The sequence below is a fragment of the Tenrec ecaudatus genome, chromosome 6 (genome assembly GCF_050624435.1).
Source record: "Tenrec ecaudatus isolate mTenEca1 chromosome 6, mTenEca1.hap1, whole genome shotgun sequence".
NCBI classification, from domain to species: domain Eukaryota; kingdom Metazoa; phylum Chordata; class Mammalia; order Afrosoricida; family Tenrecidae; genus Tenrec; species Tenrec ecaudatus.
The window spans coordinates 79,268,644-79,296,188 of NC_134535.1; the positions used below are offsets into that span (position 1 = coordinate 79,268,644).

At 55.5% G+C, this 27,545-nt stretch overlaps 1 protein-coding gene across 1 annotated transcript; it reads left to right on the forward strand.

The window, feature by feature from the left end:
• The first annotated feature begins 1,613 nt into the window (after positions 1 to 1,613).
• ITGA5 (integrin subunit alpha 5) lies at positions 1,614 to 26,784 on the forward strand. Its single transcript, XM_075551540.1, has 30 exons — positions 1,614 to 1,986; positions 8,930 to 9,060; positions 12,110 to 12,216; positions 12,310 to 12,430; positions 12,629 to 12,690; positions 12,789 to 12,834; positions 13,314 to 13,439; positions 13,613 to 13,657; positions 13,770 to 13,813; positions 16,104 to 16,160; positions 16,271 to 16,323; positions 16,588 to 16,796; positions 17,025 to 17,216; positions 18,340 to 18,385; positions 18,540 to 18,641; positions 18,838 to 18,893; positions 19,011 to 19,165; positions 19,423 to 19,560; positions 19,680 to 19,747; positions 20,493 to 20,643; positions 20,747 to 20,839; positions 20,942 to 21,021; positions 21,135 to 21,215; positions 21,300 to 21,405; positions 21,731 to 21,883; positions 22,936 to 23,022; positions 23,112 to 23,225; positions 23,984 to 24,085; positions 24,995 to 25,117; positions 25,746 to 26,784. The coding sequence occupies exons 1-30, from the start codon at positions 1,745 to 1,747 to the stop codon at positions 25,827 to 25,829; spliced, it is 3,174 nt and encodes a 1,057-aa protein (XP_075407655.1). The 5' UTR covers positions 1,614 to 1,744; the 3' UTR covers positions 25,830 to 26,784.
• The last annotated feature ends 761 nt before the right edge of the window (positions 26,785 to 27,545 follow it).

Sequence of the window (27,545 nt, forward strand, 5' to 3'; positions counted from 1 at the left end):
CCCCTACCCTAAGCTCCCAACTCCTGAGAAAATCTGAAGAGCCTCACAGGGCTGAGAACTAAGAGAGCCTGATTCCCACCAGTGCTTTGCTGGGTTCCACAGCACTCAGGGCAGAGCCCTCTCCTCCCTAGGGGCAGTGCTGAGAGGCTGTGGCCTGAGTAGTTTTCACCTAGAGGTTACTTCTTTAGTAACACTGTGCTTAAAATCCTTCCCTAGAGATACCTTGGGTTGCAGCAGAAGAAAGGGTCAGGGCCCTGCAGATGCAGGAGTCGGATGGGGGCCAGCATCGCCCTGGAGCCTGGCCAGCTCCTATTAGATTCTACTCATTAGAAGAAGAAACCCCAAAGAAGGGCTTTTAAAAACAGCTGGATGATTTGGGACAGACAGAGGAGTGGCAAGGTGGCAGGGAAAGTGACTCTGGGCACTTCCATTCTGAGCTCCCTGGGCCAGGCCAGGGGGCTGGGGAAGAGAGAGGGCAGGGTTTGACTGGGGGTGGGCAGGGGGCTCATTCTGGAAGGAGTGTGTCCTGGAGGCAGAGGGCAAGAAGAGAGCTGGAAAGGAGAGGGGGTTAGGAGGGAGATTAGGCCCCTTGGTTCCCCCTCCCCCAGACTCAAGATAAAGATTAGAATCCTGAAAGGTGATCTCATCACAGGGAGCCAGGGCCAGGAGAAGGCGTGGGGAGGGGGTCACTGCTTTCCCTTCCCCTTCCACAGAAGATCATTCTAAGGAGAATTAGGGTCCTGGGTTCCAGCCCCCAGAACCTACAGGCAATAGAAGCAGCATGTCCGGACCTTGTTCAAAATACCACCTTAGCCCTTGCTACAATTCTTCAGGGTGGGCTCAAGAAGAAGGGATGAAGGGGTCCAAAGCTCTCATAAAACTCCCCTGCTCTTGGTCAACTGCCAGATCCAACAGGAGGGCTCCACAGGGTAGGCCGGGGCCTACCCCAGCCCCACAATTGTCCTGAACTTTGAGCCCACTCTGTCCATCCACCCAGTTCAGGGCTTTCCTCATCTGGTGTGTGTGGGGGGTGGGGGGGTCTCAACTCCTGGGTTTTCAATTGGAGCAGCTTCAAGGTGGGGGGGGGCGGGTGTCGGAGGGGGAAGCACGGAGGTGAACTCAGGGACTGGGGCTGGTCCTTTCGGAGGCTGCCTGGGAGCACACTGTACCTACCCTCCTGAAGCCCAATCGCGCTAGAGCGAACCCAGGCCTCGGGCGGCCCCAGGAAGGCAAGGGGGAATCCCAGTTGGTCGGATGCCAGCGGAGTCTCCCATCCCCGTGGACGTGAGAGAGACCCTGCACACAGAGGCAGCCTCCCTCTACCCTGCAGAGGTGATTTCTTTCCTCTTTAGGAAATGCTCCGCTCCCTTTTTCCGACTTCTTTTCCGACCGTTTACGTTGTACATCTGGAAAGGCGGCGGAGGGGGGGGAAACGGCGAAGGGGGAAGAGCCCAAACCCGCCCAGTCTGACCCAGTCCAGACAACCGGCCTCCAGCTGGGGCTGGGGAAGTGGGGGTGGGGTGGGGGCAAAGAGGTGCGGCCCCCCCATGCCCCTTCGGGGTGGGGGGCTCGGGCTGAGCGTTCCAAGGACCCAGGAATGCCCCCCCGCCATCCCCCCCGGCCGGCGGGGGGAGGGCTCAGCCGGGAGTTTGGCAAACTCCTCCCCGCGTTGAGTCATTCGCCTCTGGGAGGTTTAGGAAGCGGCTCCGGGTCGGTGGCCCCAGGACAGGGAAGAGCGGGCGCTATGGAGAGCCCGACGCCAGGGTCCCCTCTCCACGTCGTGCAGCCGCGCGGGAACCCCCGGCGTCGGCCGCCGCGGCCGCCGCCGCCGCTGCTGCTGCTGCTGCTGCTCTGGCTGCTGCTGCTGCCGCCGCCACCCCGGGTCGGGGGCTTCAACTTAGACGCGGAGGCCCCGGCTGTGCTCTCGGGACCCCCGCGCTCCTTCTTCGGCTTCTCGGTGGAGTTTTACCGGCCGGGGGCGGACGGGTGAGTGCGGCGGGCAGGCGGCGGCGAGTGGAGGGGAGGAAGGTCTGGAGACGGGGGGCGCGGCTGGGGTCTGGAGGGGACCCGGGCTGGAGCTGGAGGGGCGGAGTTTGGAAGCACTCCGGCAGGAGTTGGGGGCCCGCGCTGGAGTTGAGGGCCCGCGCCGGAGCAGGGAGGGGACAAGGGCTCGCGTGGAGGGGGCCTGGCGTTTGAGATCGGTGGGCAGAGGACACGGAGCTGGAAGCTGGGGGCGTCTGGGCCGGGGTCCTGGGGCCAAGGGAGAGGAGAGTGCGTGAATGGAGAGAGCCGGGGTCTCGGCTGAGATCCCAGGGCTGCCGGGACCGGAGGCGGGAGGGGGCGCAGAGACTGGGAAGGGCTTGCAGGCGCCCTGGAAGACCTCGGGTTCCTAGGGGGCCATTGTGCAGAGAGCGAACCGGTAGAAGCAGAAGAATTAGCTGGGCGTCATAAGGGGGAGACTGAGAGGGTCAGGGGGTTAAATGGGGGCCAGCTTCATCCTCCCCTCCCCCCTCGACTCAGCCTGGGGAAAGACCCCAGACCTCCCTTTCTCTTCGGATTCCTACTCCACCTTCCACCCCAATCTCTGTTCAGAGGATTGGGAACTTGTGGGGTGTCCTAGGACTCTGGCTCTTGGGGCTCCCTGGTCTGGGGGGCGGGCTCAGCCAAGGGCGGGTGCTTCGATGTGTCGGTCGGTCGGGAGGGGGGTGCGAGCGTGAAGGGGGTGGGCGGTTTCCCTCTTCCTCTAGCTCTTGGGAGGAAGAGAAAAGCTGATTTCCTGTAGCTTGTCGACTGGCTACAGTTGAACTGAGACCGGGATTTGGAGGCTGAGGTCGGAAGCCTGAGAGACGTCAGCTCGCTGGGCCTAAGAACCCGGGGAAGGGGTGGCCAAGAGCAGGACAGCTGGGAACAGAGGCTTCTCAAAATTAGGTCTATGTTCCCAGCTCAGCAAGGTAGCAAGCAGATGGGGAGCCTGGATGTCTGGAAAATGGGGTACCCACAGGCTTGGGAGCAGAGGCCACAATGGGACAGGGTATGGGGAGTAAGAGGGGGGAGGTGGTTACACCTGAGCTGTGCCAAGGACACACACACACACACACACACACACACACACACACACCAACAGGGCCTAATGCAATCCATCTCCCCAATCTCCGAGCTTTGGGATTGCTGCTGGCTGCTCCCTGCCACCCTCCCCAAGCCTCTCAGTCTGACAGGACTCCTGTCAGAGGTGAGGTGTTTTCACACATGGGATACAGGCACGGTTTCTTTCATTTCTAGGCAACAGTGGTTCATCTAACTCTACGATGAAAAGAGGGGGAGACGAGTTCTCTTTTGTGTAAAGGCAGGCCTTGGAGATGGGGGGGAAAGGATGATGTTTCAGGCCCAGCTGTGCTGTTGGTTCTGGGCTACTCAAGGTCCCCACCCAACCCCAACAACCACCACCACCACCCCACCTCCAACTGGCCTATTGCCCAAACCCCATTGCATCACCTCGGCCTGGAGCCTCTGCCAGGCCTGGTCTCCTGCACACTTCTTACCACAACCCAAATGGCAGAGAGAAAGGGCAAGACAGCAATGGGGTCTCTTCCCTTGTGTAAGGTATTCAGTTAGCTGGCTTTTAACTTTCCTCTTGCCTCCCCACTAACAAGATTGTCATTTCCCTTTAAAACACTCCTCTAAAACATCTAGACACTCACATCCTGCACTCCTGCTCCCCGAGGTGTCTGACTGGCCCTCTGCCTGATCTTACAGCCCCTAAAGCTATCCTCTCAAACAGGACCCAGCCTTCTCCTCCCTGCCCCCTTCCCTTCTGCTCTTGCCCCAAGAGAACCCAGGTGTCCAGCCGGCGCTCTTCCCCCTCCTGTTTTCTCGTTAACATCCTCCCTTAGAGCAGGACTCGGAACCATTTGCCTCCCTGATGACCTCTCACCACAGCTGGGCCTTCCGCCTCCCAGCCCCCACCAGGGACAAACTTAGCCCCTCACCTGTGACGAAAGAGAGAGAGCACCACACTATTCTCCTCGCCCTCTCCGGCATCCCTTCTGCTGCGCACAGGGACAGCATCAAGGGACAGAGTTGAGCACCAGAGACTTTCCTGGGAGAGACAGCGGAGACTGGAGGCAACGCCTGGCTCCACCACTCACTGGAGTTTTGTTCTGAAGCTGCAATGAGATCGGGTGTATGAAAGCGCCTAGTCCGTAGAGGGCACTCTGCACCTGAGGCTTGGCTTTGACCCAGTAGCTGTTTGCTATTTCTGGGCCTCCCCTCCCTGCCTGCTTAGTTCTTTGTCTTAAATTTTTCTCTATTTCTTACTCGCTTTTAGTGCTGCCTTATAAATAGTGATAGTAATACTATCCCTTCACATTCCTTTTGCGCTTGCTTACATGTCTATTTTCCCCCTGGATCTTTAGAACAACCTTTGCGTTGGGCAGAACAAGTTTTATGCACACACACACATATGGAGAGAGAGAGAATGAGAGAGAAGCTTTAGGAGTCCTAGAGATTTCAAACTGAAGTTTCTCTAGGGGCTGTTCAAAAGCAACCCATCATTGGATGAGTTTAGAATCCTAGACCTGGAGAAAGGCAGTGACTTGGCCCAGGTGCAAGCTGGAAAGATGGTCCAGCCTCAACCCAGATCCTTGAACCCTTATCCCCCACCTGGTACAACCCTGCAGAGGTAACACTTCCAATCCAGCCAGGCAGACATACCCTTTGAATGCACCGTTTGGCTCCCTGAAATAGTGAAACTAGCCCCAGGACGCTCCACTGTTGCCCTCTTGGATCCTTGTGAGGGCCCAACTGTAGCGGGACTGGGGAAGCAGAAACTAGGAGTGGGACACTAAGGGCAAGCTCTTACATGACCTTCCTGGCACCAGATGCCTCGCTTGGAGAGAACATTGTTTATTGGCTTGACCTGCAGAACCTGGGATGGAAGGGCCACTTAATCGTCAGGAGTAAGTATGGGTGGCAGCCAGGGAAAAGGTGCCCTGGTGGCTCAGTGGTTAAGTGCTTAGCCACAGGCTGAAAGGGCAAAGGTTCAAACCCTCTGAGCACTTTGTGAGAGAAGCCGCTGTCCTGCTTCTTCAGGGCTGCTATAGTACCTGGTCCACTTGTAGCTGCCCACCCCCACCTTGTCAGGCCACCAGAGTCAAACAGTAACTGTGTATTGAACGCAGACTTGGTTAATCAGAAACCTGGCCGAGGAGACAGTGGAGAGGACAGACCAACTGGCAGTGAGGTAGACCAGAACACTGGCCTGGGACCCAGGCGTCCTAGTTTCTAGTTTTTATGGTGGAAAGGACCCTGCAAGCCTTTGGAAATATTACCTAACCTCTTTGAGACGTGGTTTTTTCATCTTAAAAATGGGACGTAAGGCTAGGTCAGCAGTTTATGAGCTTTTTCTTTCTTTTTTTTTTTAATGAGCTTTTTCTTAAAGTGGCATCTTTATTGCTATTTTTCAAAGGTTTTTCCTTTATTGAATTCAAATGATAGGAAAAGGCATACGGTGAACAAAGTAAGTTTTTAATGCTATCATAGAACAGGTAAAGGAGATTGTTCTAGAAGAAGACGGGAAGGTGTGTCAGGAACTTTACCAGCACATGGCTAAACCAGTAGATGCTCTCCCGTGCCTTCCAGCTGTGGTCCCTGGGGTCCCCCGAGGACCACTCCAGGGTTTCAGGACTCTCTGGCCCCAGAACAAATGGTGCCAATTCTCTTCTCTTGGGCCACCTGCACCCCCACCCTGCCACCCCAAGTTATCTGCAAAACTGTATTAAGTAAGGGATAACGAATTCCTTTTTCCATTTTTTATTAACCAAAAAATATCTAGAGCTGCCAATCAGAGCTTCTGACCAGCATGAGATAACCAGGCTCCCCATATGAGTTGATATAATTCCAGCCCAGAGCAAATACATTTGAGGTTTTAGTTAGCCTGGGCTCGCTTATCAGGTAAATGCATGATTTCCGTTAGGCTCTCTGAAACATTGAAAATAGCCTGAGGACCCTCCCTGTTACCTTCTTAGATCCTCCTGAGGGCCCCAACTGCAGCGGGGCTGGGGAAGCAGAAACTAGGAGTGGGGCAATAAGGGCAAGGTCTCTGGTCTGGCTGGTCTGGCCCCCAGTGCCTCCCTTGGGGAGAGCGCTGTTTCTATGGATTGACCTGGGGTAGCTGGGATGGAAGGGCCACTTGATCCTCGGGAATAAGCATGGTGACAGCCAAGGAATCGGCACCGTGGCATCTCAGTGGTTACATGCTCAGCTGATAACTGAAAGGACAGAGGTTCAAACCCACCTGCCACTTTGTCTTGGAAAACTCTGTCTCACATACTTTGGACATGTTACCAAGTAGGAACCTGGAAAAGTCAAGCATCACCAAAAAAGAGGAAGTCCTTCCATGAGCTGGCGGGGTACAGTGACTACAATAGGGATCTGGAGCCCGAGGATGAGGATAAGGATGAGGATGAAGCAGGATCAGGCAGTGGTTCCTTCTGTTGCCTATCATATTGCTCTCAGTTGGAACTGGCTGGAAGTCGTCTAAAAACCAACAAGCCTCCTTGTGGGGAAAGATGTCCCTATGAAGCAGTTCTCTGTCCGATAGGGTTGCTATGAATCCCTTGATGGCAGTGGAGGTTTTGATGGTTGGCTGGTTGGTTGGTTGGTTGGTTGGTTGGTTGGTTGTTTGGTTGGTTGGTTGGTTGGTTGTAGGTGGTCAGGGGCAGGACTGAGGTAGGACCGGGGCTCTGCCTGCATGCAAGGCCTCTGACCCTTCACACAGCCTGAATGGATGTGCCCTGAGCTGGGCCTTGGGGGCTTGACACACTTGGTAAGGCCTAATCTCCTGCCTTCTAATCCTGCCATCATACTCCAAGCTCCCTCCTCAGGCCCCCTTAAAAGTCTTCAGGCCTAGCTCCTCCCCCAGAGGAATTGGGACTGGGGGAGGATCCCTTAGGCCCACCCCTGTGCTCTCCTGAAAGGAGAGTCTCAGCTTCTGAGATAACCTGGCTCAACTTCTTCACTCAGAAAGTGGGAAAGGGTATTGCCCCAGAGCACACTGAGCTAGTGTCGGAACCAGGACTCCTGGCTCCTGGCCCACGGCTCTATTCCCTGCCACTGCTGCTCCGGTCTAGTGCAGGTCAGTGGCCCTTCCGGCCTTCTGGAGTCTGAGGGACCAGCCAAGTTCCCGGGAAGGGTGTTCCCTTCTTTCTGTACTCAGCAGGGACAATGCAAACTCTCCTCCTCTCCCCGCAACCAGTCTCACCTAATGGGCAGCCAGCCAGCTCCTCTAGGAGCAGAGTGGCCAGCTCCCACCTCCCCGCCCCCAACTGGATCTAATGCCAGAGTGACAGAGGTGGGGCTCAGTGGGGGAGACAAATGGTGGGTGGGAGACAAACGGAGAAGTGAGAGGTTGGAAACTGACAGGAAGCCACAGGCAGTAAACATTTCCTGTCCCCAGGGTAACCAAGGTTGGCACCCCACCCCCATCCCTCCAGGAGCTCTCTTCTGCCCACCCCTACCTGGTTCCCCACTTGGCTCTACCTTCCCCTACAGGCATCCCCTGACCCTCATAAGCCTCTCCTCTTTCCTCACTCAGTCCCCTGGGACCGACTCTCCAAGCCCTATTCTCCCCGGGGACACAGCAACAACAGCCCAGGACCAGGCAGCGTTCAGGTCTGTGGTGCATGAGGTCGCCATCAATGAGGCCACCTGGACCCCGCCCCTCACATCCCTCTTCCATTGGGCGTACCTAGTCCACTTTGAAGACACTCCTACCTTCTAGGGCCTCTACCACAGTTCCAGTTTCCTAGTGAGAGAAGCTGCGAAAGGTATTCCCAAACACCAGGGAAATGGTGATCGTGAAGGCTGAGCGGACACTGAGATCATTAGAGATGGACAAGTCCAAGATCGGAGCAAGAAGGAGAGTCAACCCCAAAGCTGGAAGCAACAGAGGGGGGCAGAGGGACAGAGGAATGAAGCAGCAGGGGCAGATGCAGCAGGTGGGCAAAGACCAAGGCTGCAGGGACAGGGGTCCAAGGGCCAGGTTGAATTGTCCAGACAGCCAGATGCAGTCCTCCTGGGAGGCCCGGAAGGACAAAGCTGAACAGATGAGGGCTGGGTGGAGGTTCTGGAGCCAAGGGGCCAGGGATGGTGACTGGCAGATAATCTGGGACCTTGGTTATGAAGGCTCCCATCCCATTATGAAGGATCCCGTCAGAGGCGACCTCTGCACGTGTCTCAGGAGCAACAGAGGGACCATGTATGGAGCTAGGGCACCAGACAAGCGGATCTGGATTCAGACTCCTGGGCACGATGTGTGAGAGGCTGAGTCAAAGTCCAGCCACGTTGGGGAGGTCCAAAGCTGGGTCGCCAGAGGGCAGGCCCAGGCCCAGGGGAATGAGCATTTTCCCGGTCCTCCAGCCCCTCTCACTTCTCTGCTGCCTGATTTCCAAGACTCACATTTTCCTCCCACACACCCAGGGCTGGGCAGCCCTATGCCGCCTGGGTGGTGGCTCAGGGAAGGGCTTTGCCCGGGTAGAAGAAAGAGCCTGCTAGGTGAGAGGCCACTGGAGCATCTAATCTAAAGAGAGATGTGAGGAGCAGAAGAAACTGGGGTGCAGGCCCTCTGCTCCCTCTTCTTCTTAGGAAATTGACTCAAGTTCCGCTTCCTTTTCATAGCTGGGGGAGCCGGGAGAGAAGAGAGAAAGGCTGGGGAGGAGAGGGAGGGGGAAGTGTTAGTGACAGCGGCACATGGGGACCGCCTGACTCCAGCCTGTGCCTCTGGCATCTGTGGCATCTTCTGAGATATAAATACAACCAGGGGGCACCTACCCCCCCCCCAGGCAGCCCTGGCCTAGCGGGCCCCAGACTAGAGCTTTCATTGCTTCCGGGAAACTCGGAGCAACACGAACAGCCTCTCCTTTTCCCTCCACAGGGTCAGCGTGCTGGTGGGCGCGCCCAAGGCCAACACTAGCCAACCTGGAGTGCTGCAGGGGGGAGCTGTCTACCTCTGCCCCTGGGGCACCAGCGCCTCGCAGTGCACCCCCATTGAGTTTGACAGCAAAGGTAACCAAACCCTTTTGGTAGACTCAGGAGTAGATAGGGAGAAAAGAGTCCCAACCCCACCCGCATGGGGGTGGGGTCTGTGTGGTGCGTGGAGCGAAGGGTGGAGCCTGCCCAGTACCCCAGTGGCCACGTGCCCTGGGCACGGTTCTCTGTCCCTGTCCCGCCCCCGCCCAGGATCTCACACCAAGTTCCCAGTTCAGCCCAGCCCAAGGAGGGCGGGCATGATTCACTAACATGTGGCTCTCATTTCCCCTGAATCACCCACAACTCAGGGAGGCCGGGGCCAAGAGCACAGACAAAGACAGGGCGAGTCACTCAGACCATTCCATTCATTGAACTAAGCCCTGACTTAAGTAACGGTGTGCGGTGTGTGAGACAGACCAGCGCCGCCGGTGCTGCAGGGGATTTAAAGATGATGAGGCCGCCACTCCCAAGGAGCTCAGGGTCTGGAGTAGATGCCAAGTAGATGGGAAGGAAGCAGGCTAGACTACAGGCACGAGAGCAGCGGTTCTCAACCTGTGGGTTGCGACCCCATTGGGGGTCCAACCACCCTTTCACAGGGATCACCTGTGGACCATGGGAAAACACCTGTCTCCAATGGCCTTAGGAACGGCTCCTCTGTCTCCAGGCGAGTCCGCCCACATGCAGATACGCCCTCACCCACATACAGTTACTCTGCGTGAAGACTGTTACCCAGGCTACACCATGCTTTAAGACAATACTTCATTTATTTGTCACTATAAATAAATACTTCCCCAAAAAAAGAACTAAATGTTTCACAATATAGAATTACATATTGTTTTTGTGATTCATCACTATGCTTTAATGATGTTCAATTTGTAACAATGAAAATACATCCTGCCTATCAGATATTTGCATTCAGATTAATAACAGCAGCAAAATTACAGTTATGAAGTAGCAACGAAAATGGTTTTATGGGGAGAGTGGAGGGTGAGTGGGTTGGAAAGGGGGAACTGATTACAAGGATCCACATGTGACCTCTTCCCTGGGAGAGGGACAGCAGAGAAGGGGGGGAGGGAAGACTCCGGATAGGGCAAGATATGACAAAATAATGATGTATAAATTACCAAGGGCACATGAGGGAGGGGGAAAGGGGAGGGAGGGGGGGAAAAAAGAGGACCTGATGCAAAGGGCTTAAGTGGAGAGCAAATGCTTTGAGAATGATTGGGGCAGGGAATGTATGGATGTGCTTTATACAATTGATGTATGTATATGTATAGGTTGTGATAAGAGTTGTATGAGTCCCTAATAAAATGTAAAAAAAGAAAAAAGAAAAGAAAATGGTTTTATGGTTGGGGTCACCACAACATGAGGAAGTGTGTGAAAGGGTCACGGGGTTAGGAAGGTTGAGAACTATTGTCCTAGAGAAACCTACTAGCAGGAGCCCTGGGCGCTCAGGGCTACACCTTGCGCTGCTGCCGGCAAGATCAGAAGTGTAAATGAGTCCACCAGCCTCTCTGTAGCAGAAAGTCGACACTCTCCACTCCCATCGAGTTACGGTCTCGGGAGTCTCCAGGGGCAGTTCTACCCTGTCCTAGGTCACTATGAGACAGGGACAGGTCTGCCCTGTCCTGAAGGGTCACTATGAGTCAAAATTGACTCCTGGCAGTGAGTTTGGTTTGTTTGTTTGCTTGTTTGTTTACCCTCCCAGAGCACTGCTGTGCCCCAGACCCTGTCATCCACTGTTTACATGCATCAACTCACTTGAAAGGATTCTTTCAACCACCCTATGAGGTCTTACTAAGAACGCTAGTGATGAAGTCCTGGTGGTGTAGTGGTTACCTGTTGTGCTGTGATCCACATGGCCAGCAGTTCAAAGCCACCAGCAGCTTCTCAGGAGAAAGACTGGGCTTTCTACTCCCTTCCAGTTACTACCTTGGAAACCGGGGGGGTGGGGGGGCGCTCTGAGTCAGCATTGACCTGATAGCATTGAGTGAGTTTGAGTGAATTTGGACATGTCAGGAGAGACCAGTCCCTGGTGAGGGACGTCATGTTTGGTAAAGAAAAGGGCAGCGAGGGGAAGGAAGGCCCCCAGCGAGATGGACTGACACCGCAGCTCAAGCGTAGGATGGCGCAGGACCGGGCAGTGTTTCATTCTGTCATGCATAAGGTCACTATGTGTCGAAACCGACTCGGTGGCACCTAAGAACCACAAGTGGTGCAGTGGGTAAGTACTGGACTGCTTCACCTACCACCCACACTGTGGAGGAAAGATGAGGCGGCCGGCTCCGGTGAAGACGCACAACCTCAGGCATGAAGGGGCAGCTCCACTCCACGGCAGGAAGTTTCATGTAGGTTCAGTCTTTGAGGTGTGATCTTCACTCTGGAGGTGAGGAAACAGAGAGGTGAAGCACCTGATCCACAATCACACAGCTAGTCAATGATAGGGCCAGGGTGTGAACGCAAGCAGTCTGGCTCCAGAGAGAAAGACAGGCGCATGGACACAGGGGCGGACAGTGATAGAGATGAAAGAGACAATGGGGAGGATGGAAAAATGAAGAGGAGGAGGAGGAAGGCTGTCAGATGGAGAGTAGAGACGGGGCTTGGAAAGAGGCAGAGAGAAAAGGAACAGAGATGTAAAGAAAAGAAATGGAGTAAGACGCTGTTAGAGAGACGGATGAGGCCGGAGAAGTTCAGCCTCTTGGGAAATAGCCAAGCAGAGCTGCCAGCCAGCCCCCTGACCCACTCTTCACCAGGAGCATCAGGGATCCAGCTGAGGTGACAGGAGAGCTGGGGGGGGGGCGGGGAGCAGCTCTAGAACCTCCTCATTCTGTGTGTGTGTGTGTGTGTGTGTGTGTGTGTGTGTGTGTGTGTGTGTAAGCACGCAGGGGAGCGGTAAGTTCGACTGTGCAAAATGATCCTTCTCCACCCCTCTCTCCCTTTGAGTCATGACACCCCAGGGTTTGGACGTGCCTGGCATCCCCAGGCTGAGGAGGGTGTGTGGGGGGGGCGGGGGCAGGACCCTCCTGGGAAAGAGGGTGAGGCTGCCCTGGGCCCAGCATGACTCCCCTCCTCTCACGTGTCCAAGGCTCTCGGATCCTGGAGGCGTCCGTGTCCAGCCCAGAGGAGCCTGTGGAATACAAGTCCTTGCAATGGTTTGGGGCGACCATTCGAGCGCATGGCTCTTCCATCTTGGTGAGGGGGTATGGGCTCTGTGGGCTTGGAGATGGGCTGTGGGTGGGTGTGGGGCCCAGTAAACCTGCAGCCCCTCCTCTCCTGCACCCCCAGGCCTGTGCTCCACTGTACAGCTGGCGCACGGAGAAGGACCCACTGCGCGACCCCGTGGGCACCTGCTACCTCTCCACAGACAACTTCACCCGCATCCTGGAGTACGCACCGTGCCGCTCAGGTAGGGACAAGAAGGGCCCCGTGTCCCGCATCAGCTTTCTCTACTTCTGCGTGTGTTCCAGGCTGTCTCCCTGCTCCCCATTAGCCTTTATGCTCACTGGCTTGTCTAGGCAGGGCCTTCTCTTTGGTTCTCTCTCTCACCCCTTTTCTGCCCAACCCATCCATCCAGGCCCACCCTTATCACCTTCTCCCCTCACAGATTTCAGCCTGGCAGCAGGGCAGGGTTACTGCCAAGGGGGCTTCAGCGCAGAGTTCACCAAGGTGAGAAAGTGTCTGGAAAGGAAAGGGGGTGGGGGAGTGGACACATGGAAGATAGGACCTGGCGTTGGACTCGCCTCCTCCCCCTCTGTCCCCCACAGACTGGACGTGTGGTGCTGGGGGGACCAGGGAGCTATTTCTGGCAAGGTAAGTCCTTCCTGTGCCATCCCCTGCCCCCCCGCCCTCCCACCTGCAATCTCCAGCTCCTCTGTTCCCATGCGTCCTCAGACCCCACCCCAAAACCAAAAGCCAAACTCCCTGCCATGGAGTCCATGCCGACTCATAGTGACCCTCTATCTAGGACAGGGTCCACCCTGGGGGTTTCTGACACGGTCACTGTTGACTGGAGTAAAAAGCCCTGCCTTTCTCCCAAGGAGCGGCTAGTGGTCTCAAACTGCCAACCATGCAGATGGCAGCGCAACACTAAGTGTGCTCCGCCACCTGGGCTCCTGGCAACTCCCACCCCGGTTCTCCTTTTCCTCTCCTGAGGTTGACCTGCCCTATTCTACCACCTTGCACTCATTTCCCTCCCTTGAAGCAGACTTCTGAAATCCTGTCATCCCGACCCCTAAAGCCCTCCTTCCCGCCCCGCCCTGCATCCATCCCCTGCGCCTCGGCTTCCCCAGGCCAGATCCTGTCTGCCACCCAGGAGCAGATTGCAGCCTCCTATTACCCCGAATACCTGATCAACCTGGTTCAGGGGCAGCTGCAGACTCGCCAGGCCAGTTCCATCTACGATGACAGCTACCTGGGTGAGTGAGGTACTTTCCCTATGTACCCCCGTGCCGCCTGCCCTCCCTTGGGGCACCCTGCCCTCTCTGCCATGCTGGATGGCAGACTGATGGTGAGGGCCCAAGAGTGGTGGGGAGATGGGCCAAGGCTGCGAGATCCCCCAAATAATACCCACCTCCTCTGCCTGCCCCAGGATACTCTGTGGCTGTGGGAGAATTCAGCGGTGATGACACAGAAGGTGAGTACGTTTCCCCCAGCTGGGGCCAAGGGGCCGGGCGGCTCCAGAACTGAGAGGTATGGCTCCCCTTGCCTCGCCCTCAGGCAGACACAATTTCCTCCTCTCTTTGCAGACTTCGTTGCTGGCGTGCCCAAAGGGAACCTCACCTATGGCTATGTAAGATCCAGCCCGAACCCCTCCTGCCCCCGCTCCCCTCCCCTGGCCAAGCACAAGCATGCATGGCAGTTTGTGGGGGCTCAAAAGATGGGTTGAAACCTGGGCTCCGGAGGCAAATGTAGGTTCAGATTCCGGCCCGCGCTCAGGGTGAATCACTGTGCTCCTCTCTGCTTTATTCCGTAAAAGTCCTGGACTTCTCACCTGTCTGAGCCTCGTGCCCTCTGTGTAATGGGGTAATCATAGTCCTGACCTCACCCGGCTCGGGGAGAGCTGACATGAGACCATGCATGGAGAAGGGCTGAGAGAACTGTGAGGCACCTCCAACTAGGAGGTGTTATTGATAGATGGTGACAAGTGCTCATAAAGGATGTGGGTAAGAATGCCATGGCAGCTCACTCAATGAGCAAGGTTTGTTGAGGCAAGGCTAAGAGATAAGATAAATTCGGCATCAGACCTCCTCGCAAGGAGGTACGATGAGAGCTGCACACACGTAATTACAGTCTCGTTGGAGCTATTTTTTATGAGCCGTCAATGCGTCGGGCACTACCAGTTTGGGATTTGTATTTTCCATAACAGGCCTATGGGCTAGATTTTACTGTTCACATTTTTCACAAGAGAAAAGTAAAGCTCTTAGGAGCTCTCATACCATAGAGGATCCCTGATGGCAAGGTGGTTACATGTTGGGTTGCTAATCACTAGGTCAGCGGTTCGAAACTGCCAGCCCATCCTTGGGAGAAAGCCAAGGCTTTCCACTGTACTGAGTTACAGCCTCAGAAAGCCACAGGTGCAGTTCTGCCCTGCGCTCCAAGGTCAGTGTGAGTTAGAATCAACTCAGTGACGGTGAGTTTGATTTGAGTGTGGAAAAGACCAAATATGTTGCTTGAGAAAGATTCAAAACCAGGTCTGCCTTGTTCCAAAGCTGGCACTATATCTGAGCTACGTAGTGGTTATGTTGTTGTAGCAGTTTAAGCCAAACTAAACTCACTGCCATCGAGTCTACGCCAACTCATATCGACCTCACAGGACAGGATAGGCTGCCTCTCCGTTTCCGAGATTATAACTCTTTGGGAGAGTGAAAACTCTGTCTTTCCCCCTCAGAGCGGTGGCTGGTTTCAAACTGCAGGCCTTGTGGCTAGCAGCCTAATTAATCACCACGACACCCCAGTAGCTTAGGGGATGTAATAATCTCCTTCCGAGGGCCAGGATGGCTCTGAGAAAAGGCTCTAAAAGATCGGCAGAGACGAGCAGAAAGGACATTGCAGCCAAGGTGGGGGGCGGACTTCAGGGCACGTTAAAAGACGTGTGGACTGATTGAAGGTGTGGGGGTAAGCAAAGGTGGTGAGGAAACAGAAGGGATGTTGAGACTTTGGCAGTGGGTAGCAGGGGACTACTGTGGACTTTCAGGCCTGAGGCAGTCATCCTAGCCTGTTGCAGGGATGGCTGGCTCTCTCTCTCTCTCTCTCTGTGTGTGTGGGGGGGGGGGTGGGGGAACAGGGGGCTGGGGGGCTTAAGGGAAGAGGGACCCCACAACAGGAAAACTAGATGGGAAGTTGTCCAACAGTCTGGGTGGGTGAGGGGCTTCCAGGGAAAGACGGAGAGTGAGCAAGAGAGCAGGGATTCTAGAGGATTGAGGAGCAAGGGGAGCTGTCTATGGGAAGGGGGCACATGGGTAGACATGAAGGTTGTGATTTGGGAGCCCTGGAGGATAAGGAATGACTTCGGGCTGTAACATGTTGGCTCTGACACACCTGGGAACACTCAGCTAATACTTTGAACGTCGACTGCCTACCAAGCACTACGTTGTATTGGGCCAGCGGTTCTCAACCTTCCTCATGTTGTGGTGACCGCCCCCAACCATAAAATAATTTTCATTGCTACTTCATATCTATCATTTTGCTACTGTTATGAATCAGGCATCCCCTGTGAAAGGGTCCTCTGACCCCCACAGGGGTCGAGACCCACAGGTTGAGAACCATTGCGTTAGGCTCTGCAAAGGGTACAACCAAGCCCCTCCCTCGTGGATCCTATATTCCAGTGGGTTGAGATGGATGACGGACCAGAAAACATGTCAGTAGTTGTTAAGTGATAGGGAAAAAATGGTAAAGTACACCTGGGTGGAACTACCCAACAGAGACTTGGGAGTGGAGGGGGCAGCAAAACTCAAAAGGAGCCAGGGACAAGGGGTCTGTGTCGCCAGGGAGTACCTGCCCCTGGGTGGCCTGTGCCCATGCCTTCCTCCCATGGTATTCTCGGAGAGCTCAGGACCAAAGCCTGTCTCCTCATCCTCCAGGTCACCATCCTTAATGGCTCCAACATTCGATCCCTCTACAACTTCTCAGGGGAACAGGTAAGGACACACGAACTACCAAAGGCATCTGAACCCAACACCTTCAGCCCAACTTCCCAGCCTTGGCACTCCCTAGCTTTGACTCGGCGCTTTCCCTTCGCCCTCCCCAGATGGCCTCCTACTTTGGCTACGCAGTGGCTGCCACAGACATCAATGGAGATGGGTGAGTAGTGGGAAACAGAGGGGGGCATGGAGGTGGAGCAGGTAGTCCAAGGAGACTTGTTCTCCAGGACTTTGCTCTGGGTTCTGCTGGCTCAGGGGCAAGGAGAGAGCTGGGAGCTAAAGGCCAGGACCTCTCAGATCTTTTGTCTCACGGGGAGGGGAAGGGAAGCTGGGGCCCAAGATGCCTGAGACTTTTTGGCAGTGGGGTTGGAGGATTGGTGGCAAGGCTGGGTATCTGGATACCGTGTTTCCCTCCCCACCTCAGGCTGGATGACCTGCTGGTGGGGGCACCCCTGCTTATGGAGAGGACAGCCGACGGGCGGGCCCAAGAGGTGGGCCGGGTTTACATCTACCTGCAGCACCCCACTGGCATGGAGCCCATGCCCACCCTCACCCTCACCGGCCAAGATGAGTTTGGTCGATTTGGCAGCTCCCTGACCCCACTCGGAGACCTGGACCAGGATGGTTACAACGGTAAATACCACAGGCTCAGGGGGGTGGGGCATGTGCAGGGTCAGACTGGACTGGGGGAGGGGAAGGGGTCTTGACTGTCACCTGAGTTCCCCAGCAATTTGCGAGAAGTTTGCAAACTTGAACCCCAATGTCTGAGTCTTTGGGGCTGACAGATGGGGGAAAGTATCAGTCCTGGGGTCAGGAGATGAGATTTGGACCCCTGGACGACTGACTGTATGTGTCTTGCAGATGTGGCCATTGGCGTCCCCTTTGGTGGTGAGACCCAGCAAGGCTTGGTGCTTATATTCCCTGGGGGACCAGGGGGCCTGGGCTCTAAGCCCTCCCAGGTTCTGCTGCCCCTTTGGGCAGCTGGCCATACCCCAGACTTCTTTGGCTCAGCTCTGAGAGGAGGCCGGGACCTGGATGGCAACGGATACCCTGGTGAGTTGTGCCCAGGCCCCTTGTCACCTTAGATTTCCCCAGTCACATACACCCATGTCCCCCCTCTGCGCCTCTCCCGGCACTTCTATCTGAGGACAGTTCTAGGTGAGGACCACCAGATGGCAATATCTCCCCCACAGCAGCCTTTTTTCAAAAAATCTTTTTATTGGGGGCTCTTATCACAACCCATACATACATACATCCATTGTGTCAAGCACCTTTGTACATTTGTTGCCATCCTCATTCTCAAAACATTTTCTTTCTATTGGAGTCCTTGGTATCAGCCCATTTCCCCTCCCCCACCCACCCTCCCTCACTCTGTGAACCCTTGATCATTTTTTTTCATGTCTTATACCAACCGCGGTCTCCGTTCACCTGCTTTTCTGTTGTCCATCCCCCTGGGAGGGGGTTATATGTAGATCATTGTGATAGATTCCCCTTTTCTTCCCCCATCTCCCCCTCCCCCTTCCCCTCCTAGCATCACTACTCTCATTATTGGTCCTGAAGGGCTTATCTGTCCTGGATTCCCTGTGTTTCCAGCTCTTGTCTGTACCAGTATACATGCTCTGGTCTAGCTGGATTTGTAAGGTAGAATTGGGATCATGATAGTGGGGGTCAGGAAGCATTAAAGAACTAGAGCAGCGGTTCTCAACCTGTGGGTTGCAACCCCTTTGGGGTTCGAACGATTCATAACAGTAGCAAAATCACAGTGAAGAAGTAGCAAAGAAAATAATGTTATGGTTGGGGGTCACCACAACATGAGGAACTGTATTAAAGGGTGGTGGCATTAGAGGGGTTGAGAACCACTGAACTAGAAGAAAGTTGTGTTTCATTGGTGCGCTGCTGAAGCCTGACTGGCTCGTCTCTTCCGCATGACCTTTCTGTGCAGGATGTCCAATTGTCTACAGATAGGCTTTGGGTCTCCACTTCGCCCTCTCATTCACATTGATATAATTTTTGTTCTGGGTCTTTGATGCCTGATACCTTATCTCAACACTTCATGATCACACAAGCTCACATCCGCCTTCTTAAGCAATGGAACTAAGTCTCTATCGTTAGAAAGATAAGGTAGGCCTCCTAATTTGGGGCCTGCTGTGAAGGATGGTTTCTCGACTTCTTGCAGATCTGATAGTGGGGGCCTTTGGTGTGGACAAGGCCGTGGTGTACAGGTATGAATGCAGGGGGCAGCCTGGGGCAAGTGACCTGGGAATTTCCCAGCATGCTGAGGATGGGAGTCAGGGCAGACGACCTGAGTGTGCTGAGGCATGACCAGCAGGTTACAGAGAATCTTAAGTCCACCCACCTGTTATCCATGCTCCACAGGGGCCGCCCCATTGTGTCTGCCAGTGCCTCCCTCACCATCTTCCCCACCACGTTCAACCCAGAAGAACACAGCTGCAGCCTGGAGGGAAACCCTGTGTCCTGGTGAGCGGGGGCCCACACCAGACTGGCCTCAAGCCTGGGATACCTCTGTCTGTGGCTGGGTGGGTGGGGGCCCAGGTCTGTCTTATGAAGGGGACAAATGAGGGGTAACCTAGGCTAGATGTGGCTGGGTGGCCGGTGGTGGGTGGGCTGCCTTCCGCCATTGAGGTCACCAGCCTGCCTCTTGGTCTTTCTCCAGCATCAACCTCAGCTTCTGCCTCAATGCTTCTGGAAAACACGTTCCGGACTCCATTGGTGAGGGAGGCGGCCTGGGTCTCCCCGGCACTGGGATAGGGAGTGGAAGGCCTGGGGGGCTGAATAGGTGAAATGAAGGGAGGCAACGTGCCCTGCCTTACATCCCCTTCCCCACAGGCTTTGCGGTAGAGCTCCAGTTGGACTGGCAGAAGCAGAAGGGGGGAGTGCGCCGGGCACTGTTCTTGGCTTCCCAACAGGCAACGCTGACGCAGACCCTGCTCATCCAGAATGGGGCTCGGGAGGAGTGCCAAGAGATGAAGATCTACCTCCGGGTAGGGTCCTGACCTCAGAGGGCCAAGGGCTGCCTGGGAAGGGTGGCTGCATTCCAAGAGAGGACTTAGACTCTTGCAGGACTGTGCAAGGGGCTGGGGACAGGCTGCCAGGACCCTTGGAGCGATGAGAGGGGTCAGGTTTGGACTTGTGAGTCCTCTTGAGCCCTGAGTGGATAGATGGAGGTGTAAGGGGCTGAGGAGCCTGGCCACCAAGCCCCCAGAGCCTCCTGACTGTGAATCCTCTCCCCTGGCCCCAGAATGAGTCAGAATTCCGAGATAAACTTTCTCCAATTCACATCGCCCTCACCTTCTCCCTGGACCCTCAAGCCCCCGTGGACCACCATGGCCTGCAGCCAGTCCTGCATTACCAGAGCAAGAGCCGGATAGAGGACAAGGTAAGGACAGGGCAGGGACTAGGGGGCCGGGAGGAGAGAGGTCAAGGCTCTTGGGGGCCTACCACCCACGAGGGGAGAAGGTCTTAACTGCCCTCCTTCAAGGCTGCCCAACTCCCCAGGCTCAGATCTTACTGGACTGTGGAGAGGACAATATCTGTGTACCGGACCTACAGCTGGAAGTGTTTGGGTGAGTCCGGGCCCACATTAAAGCAGGCCCTTTCTGCTCTGGGAGGGTCTTATAGCCTGAAAGCAGGACATCTAAGTCTTGGGACCTGGTAAAGCAGAGATGAGACTACTCTAGCCAGCTACACGAGACAGGCTGTGTGATCCTGGGAAGTGACCTCCATTCTCTGTGCCTAAACTTCTTCCCGTGCAGAGAAAGAATGACAGCATCTATGAGCCCTGGTGGCGTAGTGGTTATATGTTGGGCTGCTAACCACAAAGTCAGCAGTTCTAAACCACCAGTCGCTCCATAGAAGAAAGATGAGGGGGGGAGCGGGGAGGGAAGGGGAGGAGAAAAAAAAGGAAACCGAGCTGATTCCAGGAACCCAAGTGGAAGGCAAATTTTGAGAATGACGAGGGAAACGAATGTATAAGGGTGCTTTGCTCAATTGATGTATGTATGAATTGTGATAAGAGTTGTATGAGTCCCAATAAAAAGATTTATTAATTTAAAAAAGAAGAAGAAAGATGAGGCTTTCTGCTCCCATAAAGACAATCTGGGGGGAAATAAGTCGCAGGGAGGATGTTGGAGAGGATACCAAGGCCTCAAGTAGAAAAAAAAATGTTTTGAAAATGATGGCAACATATGTATACATGTGCTTGATACAACTGCTGTATGGACATTATAAGAGCTGCATAAAGCACCTAGCTTACTAAGCCTGCCCTCGAGTTGTGCCTTATCCCGTGACTTCTGACCCGCCTCCCTCCAGGGAGCAGAACCGAGTCTACCTGGGGGACAAGAACGCCCTCAACCTAACTTTCCACGCCCAGAACGTGGGAGAGGGCGGCGCCTATGAGGCCGAGCTGCGGGTCACCGCCCCGCCCGAGGCCGAGTACTCTGGACTCGTCAGACACCCCGGGGTGAGAGGGGTCTCGCTGATGGTCGGTCGGGGCTGGGGGAGGGGGGGTGAGACCCTGCCCGAGGGAAGCCCCAGACCTGAGCTGCACCCCAACCCCTCTTCAGAACTTCTCCAGCCTGAGCTGCGACTACTTCGCGGTGAACCAGAGCCGTCTGCTGGTGTGTGACCTGGGGAACCCCATGAAGGCCGGAGCCAGTGTGAGTCTGAGAGACGGGGCGGGTTGGGGGGGCGGCCGTGACCAGCCGGCCCAGAACTGGGGGGAGCCGGACCCCTGTCTCACAGCCTGCCCTACCTTGCAGCTGTGGAGTGGCCTTCGGTTTACCGTCCCTCACCTCCGAGACACAAAGAAAACCATCCAGTTTGACTTTCAGATCCTCAGGTGGGGCGGGGCGGTGGGTGGGGTTGGGCGGGGCTTGTGTTAATAGGGGCGGGGCGGAGCAGGGGCGGGGCCGGCTCCTGGCTCCACTCATTCTGGTCTCCCGGATCCCACAGCAAGAATCTCAACAATTCCCAAAGCGACGTGGTCTCCTTCCGACTGTCCGTGGAAGCTCAGGCTCAGGTCTCCCTTAACGGGTCAGTGCGGGAGGGGTCGAGTGGGGCATCCGAGGGAGGGAGACACATACCCCCCCCACTCTTCTCAATCCCCCTCCTGCTCAGTGTCTCCAAACCAGAGGCCGTGCTGTTCCCTGTGAGCGACTGGCATCCCGGAGACCCGCCTGAGGAGGAGGGAGATGTGGGCCCTGCTGTCCACCACGTCTATGAGGTGAGGGGGGGAAGACTGGATGCTCGGAGGGGAGTGGTATGAATGACAGAGGAGGAGGAGCTAGTCCAAGGGCCAATGTGCATGGGGGGCCGGAGGGCCGCAGGAGGGGAGCTTGGCAGAGCGAGGAGGGGCTGCTGCGTGGTGGGCAGACAGGGGTGGGGAGGAGGCACTGGGAATCAGCCTTGAGCTGGAAAGACAGGGCCCCCACTGGAGAGAATTGCCTTGCCGACTCCACCAGTCCCTCCTCAGGTCACCCGGGGGTCTCTCTGGGGGGGTTGGGAGCATCTCACCCACCCCTCTGTCCGCTGTACCCTCTCTGCCTCAGCTCATCAACCAGGGCCCTAGCTCCATCAGCCACGGGACGCTGGAGCTCAGCTGCCCCCAGGCCCTGGAAGGTCGGCAGCTGCTCTACGTGACCAGGGTGACAGGACTGAGCAACTGCACCGCCAGCCACCCCCTCAACCCACAGAGCCTGGAGGTGAGGGGCCGCCTTTGTGGGGGCAGAAGTACGGGATGTGTTGGAAAAGGTTCCGTGGCACCTGGAAGAGCCAAAGAGGATGAGCCTGAAGCTGAGACTGAGGTCACTAAAAGGGTCAGAGGCCCACAGACACCTCAGGCCCTAGTCGGGAAGAAGCCTTTGATCGTCCACAGTGCTGTCTTTGTGGCCAGCACCCACATCCTTTCTTGTCCTCACTCACTTCTGGGGGCCAGGTCTGTCACCTGCTCTGGGAAGCTGTCCTCGGGCCTGTCCTACTAGACTCCAGTGCCTGTCTTTAAAGCTGAATACTCGGTAACAGTGACCAGTTAAATGAGGGCCTCCACTGCCATCAGAGGCTCAGGAAATACCTCGCCTAGTAAAGGCAGCCAGGCCCCCACTGGCCTGGAGCTCATGTGCCAGGGGGAGGGCCACAAAACCAAAAACAAACTCACTATCCATGCCAGACTCACAGAGACCCTGTGAGGCAGAGAGGAACAGCCCCGCATGGTGCCCAAGACTTTACATCGTTATGGGAGCAGACAACCTCATCTCTCCCCCAAGGAGTGAGTAGTGGGTTTGAACCACTGAACATGCAATGGTTGCCATTAGCAACTCGATGTGCAACCCACTCTGCCACCAGGACTCCTGAGTGGAAGGAGATAGGCAATGAAATAAAGGTGGAGAAGTTCACAGGCCGTGAGAAGTGATGAGGGGGGAGCCATCAAAGGCACCCTCTTGAGAAAGAAGCAGGTAAAAGACAGAATGAGCTCACCAGTGCAGAGGGAGAGCCGAGCATTCTAAATGAGGGCAGGAGCAGTGCAAAGGCACTGCGGCAGGAACAGGAGCCTCGCTCCCTATCCATCACCAGGCTCTCCCTCCATGTAGACTCCAGGGACCGTGTTTTATTTCTTTCCATGTTCAATGCTGAGCTCAGGGCCGGATGGGTGGATGGGTCAAGGAGAGATGGTGCAAGGTGCGCTGGAACCCAGGGGAAGGCTGATGGAGAAACTGTGATGAGGTAGGAAAGGCAACTGATGGCCTGTCTCTTGCAGTTGGATCCTGAAGGCTCCCAACACCACCAGCTGCAGAAGCGGGAGGCTCCTAGCCGGAGCTCCGCCTCCTCCGGGCCTCAGATCCTGGTGAGTTGGGTTAGGAATGGGGTCTGTACCTGGGCATTGAGTACATCACCGAGGCAGACCGTAGGTGCAAGCTTGGCCTTCCTTCCCAGGAATGCACAGAGGCCGCGTGTTTCAAGCTGCGCTGTGAGTTGGGGCCACTGCACCGGCAAGAGAGCCGAAGCCTGCAACTTCACTTCCGAGTCTGGGCCAAGACCTTCCTGCAGGTGAGGGACCTTTGCTTCAGCCCTGACACTTGACCTTCTGCCTGAGTGGGCTTATTTCCCACTAGAGCCACTTGTCCGTTAGTGAATAGGAACCAGGGGTTCTAGCTCCTCTCCGAGGCCCTTTCCGGGTAGGCGAGGCTGTATATCTCTGGCGCCACCCCGTGTCCACACGGGGAAGGACAGGCTCACATTCCTGGTCCATTCAAAGAGAGGGGAGAATCCGGACCAACACACTATACAGAATGATAGAAAAACAGTAAGCTGGAAGATGAGTGCACAGAGGAGAGCAATCAGACATAGGACTAGTCGAAGCGACTATGCATATGGTGCTCCAGGCATCCTCTTGGGTGCTTAACCCACGTTAATAGTCGGTGGCGGGGGGCGGGTACTTTATTGAACATCGAATTATACATTACTTAGTTACACTGATTCAACTACATATTTATATTCTTACAGCAGGGACATAGGGAGTGATTCATAAGACAGTGAATCAAAAATAGGGGAAATGCCCACCTGGACCCTGGTGAGGCTGTGGGGCAGGCGTTGGGTCACTCACCACAAAGCTGATGTTTCAAACACACCAGCTGCTGGGGCTGGCTGCTCCCACCAAGATTTACAGCCTCGCAAACTATATGTAAGGTCTCTGTGAGACAGAATTGACTCAGTGGCAGTGGGCTGGTGGGAGCCAGGCCCTTGGCAGCCCTCTGTCCCCTAGATTCGAAGGGGGCTGCCCTGACCACTTTATCCTCCACTCACAGTGGGAGCACCAGCCGTTCAGCTTGCAGTGTCAAGCTGTGTATAAAGCTCTGAAGATGCCCTACCGAATCATGCCTCAGGAGCTGCCCAGTAAGGAACTTCAGGTGAGCCCAGGGCCAGCGTTACCGGCCCCAGAGTACCGGGTCTGACACCAGCCTGGGACACGGGTTGGTGGGAGGGAGTGTCTTGATACAGTAAATATTTATTGAGCACTGACAACTGTGCACCAGGCCCTTGGATAGAGATACAGTGGTCAGCCAGGCTAACAGTGTCGCTTCCCCGCTAGAGTTTAGCGTGGAACCAGCAATGACCACAACGTGACAAGTGCCAGTGTTTCTCACTGCCTGCCCTCGAGTCCATGCTGACTCATAGTGGCTCCCTGTGTGTTTCCGAGACTGTTTATGGGAGTAGAAAGCCCGTCTTCCTCCAGCAGAGCTGCTGGTAGTTTAGAACTGCTGACCATTCAGAACACAGCCCAATGCATACGTAACCACTACACCACCAGGGCTCCTGCCAGTATGTTAGGGGAGGACCACTTCACAGGGGCGCCTGAGCTCAGTCCTTCAGGGACAGATCAGGACAGGCTTGCTGGCAGAAGTGATACTTAAACTGAGACCTGAAGAATAGGTATTGGAAAAAAAATGAGGACCTGATGCCAGGGGCTTGGGTGGAGAGCAAATGTTTTGAGAATGATGAGGGCAACAAATGTACAAATGTGCTGTACACAATTGATGTATATATAGATTGTGATGGGAGGTATATGAATCCCTAATACAATGATTTTAAAAAACAGGCTAACCCCTCAGGAAAAAGAATATTCTGGAGAGAGAGGATAGCAGGTGTGAAGGGCCGCAAATAGACAATATTAACACATTTCAGGAACTGAAATTTCTTAAGGTCAAAAAGTCAAAAATGAGGGCTCGGGGAGTCTAGGGCCAATGGCAGGTGAGGGTCACGTGTAGGATGGGAAGGACTTCTGGGTTTCCCGTGGCCTCACGTGGCTTGCTCCCTAGGTGGCCACAGCCGTGCAGTGGACCAAGGCAGAAGGCAGCCACGGCGCCCCGCTGTGGATCATTATCCTAGCCATCCTCATCGGCCTCTTGCTCCTAGCTCTGCTCATCTACGTGCTCTACAAGGTTAGCCCTGACCCTAGCACAGCGTAAGCATCCTCTTCCAGGGTCTCCGAACCTCCAACCCCATGCCTCTACCTCTGCCTGGCCACACACAGCCCATCAGGGCCCATCCTTCATTCTGAAGCCCTTTAACTTAGAAAGTCTCTTGTCTCAAGTTAGTATATTTTCTATAGACTGAAAATCAAAGTATCCCCCGCCCCCAAAAGGAATGCTGTCATGTCGGGCCAATGGCATATGCTGTCATTCCCCAACAACCCCACTCCCCTCCCACCTCCCATCCCAAACCCCATGGCAGCCAGCAAGAGCCTGGAAGTGGCCTCAGAACCCTTCTCAAGAGGCAGCCACCACCAGATGCTCAGAACTGGTAGCTGCCTTCAAACCTCTGTGCCATTCCCGGCTTAATGAGGGCCATGTTTACATTTGGGGAAAGACCCTTTGGTACCAGCTTTGGACTGGGCATGCCGGACCAGTTCAAGGCGCAGTTTGGGCAGCCTGAATTCAGAGGCTGCTCTGGCTGGGGGTGGGGGGATGTGCCTAGGTGCAGGAGAGCCTTTCTCATTCCCTCTGGAGTCACAGCAGGGAGAAGAGGGAGACAGCACATCTAAACCCTCTTTCCTCTTCTCTGTATTAGCTTGGATTCTTCAAACGCTCCCTCCCCTACGGCACCGCCATGGAAAAAGCTCAGCTCAAGCCTCCAGCCACCTCTGATGCCTGATCCCAGACTCCCCAAATCTGAAGGCCCAGGCCTCTCCCACCCCCCCTCTGTTGACAGAGAGGTGTCTGGGCACTTCCTGAAGGTGCTGAGGGCCAGGGAGAAGCTCCTCTCCCCAGCCCAGGGACATACTTGAAGGGCCAAGCAAGGGGGGTGAGGAGCTGAGGCCCACCCCGCCCCCATGTACTGTGAAGGACCCTCGTTTACACACAGCAGACCCAGGGACAGGGGCCTCAGTCTCCCTGCCGCCTTTGCATTTTGGAGCAAGAGTTCTCTGAAAGCCACTCGGACCCACAGCGCTGGGAATCTCGTCTCAGTGTGCAGGGCTTGACGTGCCACCAGGACCTCCTGTCCGGCCCCAACTGAGACTTCGCTAGGAATGTGGAACCTGGGAGTAAGACCTGGCGGCCCCAGAGAGTCCCGGTCCTGGCGGGCCAACATGGAACACTAACCAGGGATGGTGCCCCAGGACCAGCTCAGGGCAGATCCCAAGCAAGGATTGGCACGGGCCCCAAACCCAGCTCTATGGGAAGCAGAACTCGGGTGAGGCCTGTGGCCCATGCTGCTCCGGGACCCTGACTCAGACCATTGGTAGCCTAACCAGGTAGACCCAGGACTACATTTGGGCCTGCGCAAGACGGCCTGGAGGCCCGGTCCACCCCGATTCAGGAGAAGTCAGGAAACGCCCAGGACCCTGAAGAGGCCATGATGGCCACAGCTATGGAACCTCGGCCTGGCCAGACGCAGACCCTTCCAGGGCTCCTGGAGAGAGTGGGGGCCCATGGTCCTGGGCTCATGGGATCTGGGCTCTGCCCACCAGCTGCACTGACGCTACCCCTCCCCTCCCCTCCCTCTCCCCTCCCTGCCCAACTGCCCCCTCACCTTGGCTCCAGGACACCCGGGACTTATTTAAATTCTGTTGCAAGTGCAATAAACCCGGCCTGGGCGTCCCCACTGACCAGAGCTGGAATCGGTGTCTTTCTACCCTACTCCTTCCAAATCTGTCCTGGGATCAGACACCGTGGAAAGAGGTGATGCCTTGTGCTTCCAAGTTTCTCCCCTCCTGGGAGCCCAGGGCACGAGCCCAGGAACTGGAAAAGAGGTGATGGAAGCGGAGACACTTGGCTCCCCTGCCCCTCCCCCAATCCTGCCTGACCTGTCTCCACTGCCCCCAAGGAAGAGACAGGAACCCCTGCTCTCTGGGTCTGAAGATCAGAGAATGCAAAGGGATAGGTCTAGGTTGAGTACGGGTGGGGTGGGGAGGGGCTCATCTGGGCTTTCCGGAACCAGAATAAGAGGAGGCAGGTGGTGACCCATGAAATCAGTCTCAAGAGAAAGCTGTGGGATTATGATCTTTTCACATGTAATACGCACACATAGCAAACGCATCTGGCTCCAACAGCACACACAGGAAACTGAAGCCTAGGGCGCTGCCAGGGGAAGGGGTGGGGGATAGAAAGTATATAACAGGCTCATTAGCAAACCAAAACCAAGCACACTGCCATCGAGTCAATGCCAACTCATATCGACCCTATAGGACAAGGTAGAACTGCCCCCTGTGGGTTTCCAAGATGGTAATTTTTTACAAGAATAGAAAGCTCTGTCTCAAATATGGTAAATTAGAGAAAAGAAAGCCAGCTAGGTTTGGGTTTTATTTCTTTTAAGGCGATCAGTTATCCTCTGAAGTAGGTCTTCTGCATCCCTTTGTACAAGAAGCTG

What these genes read in the sequence shown, in the direction of transcription:
- ITGA5 (XM_075551540.1), top strand. Translation starts at nt 1,745, where the DNA reads ATGGAGAGCCCGACGCCAGGGTCCCCTCTCCACGTCGTGCAGCCGCGC. An exon ending in GTACGCACCGTGCCGCTCAG is followed by an intron (nt 12,431 to 12,628) that starts GTAGGGACAAGA and finishes CTCCCCTCACAG; the next exon opens with ATTTCAGCCTGGCAGCAGGG. An exon ending in TCATCTACGTGCTCTACAAG is followed by an intron (nt 25,118 to 25,745) that starts GTTAGCCCTGAC and finishes TCTCTGTATTAG; the next exon opens with CTTGGATTCTTCAAACGCTC.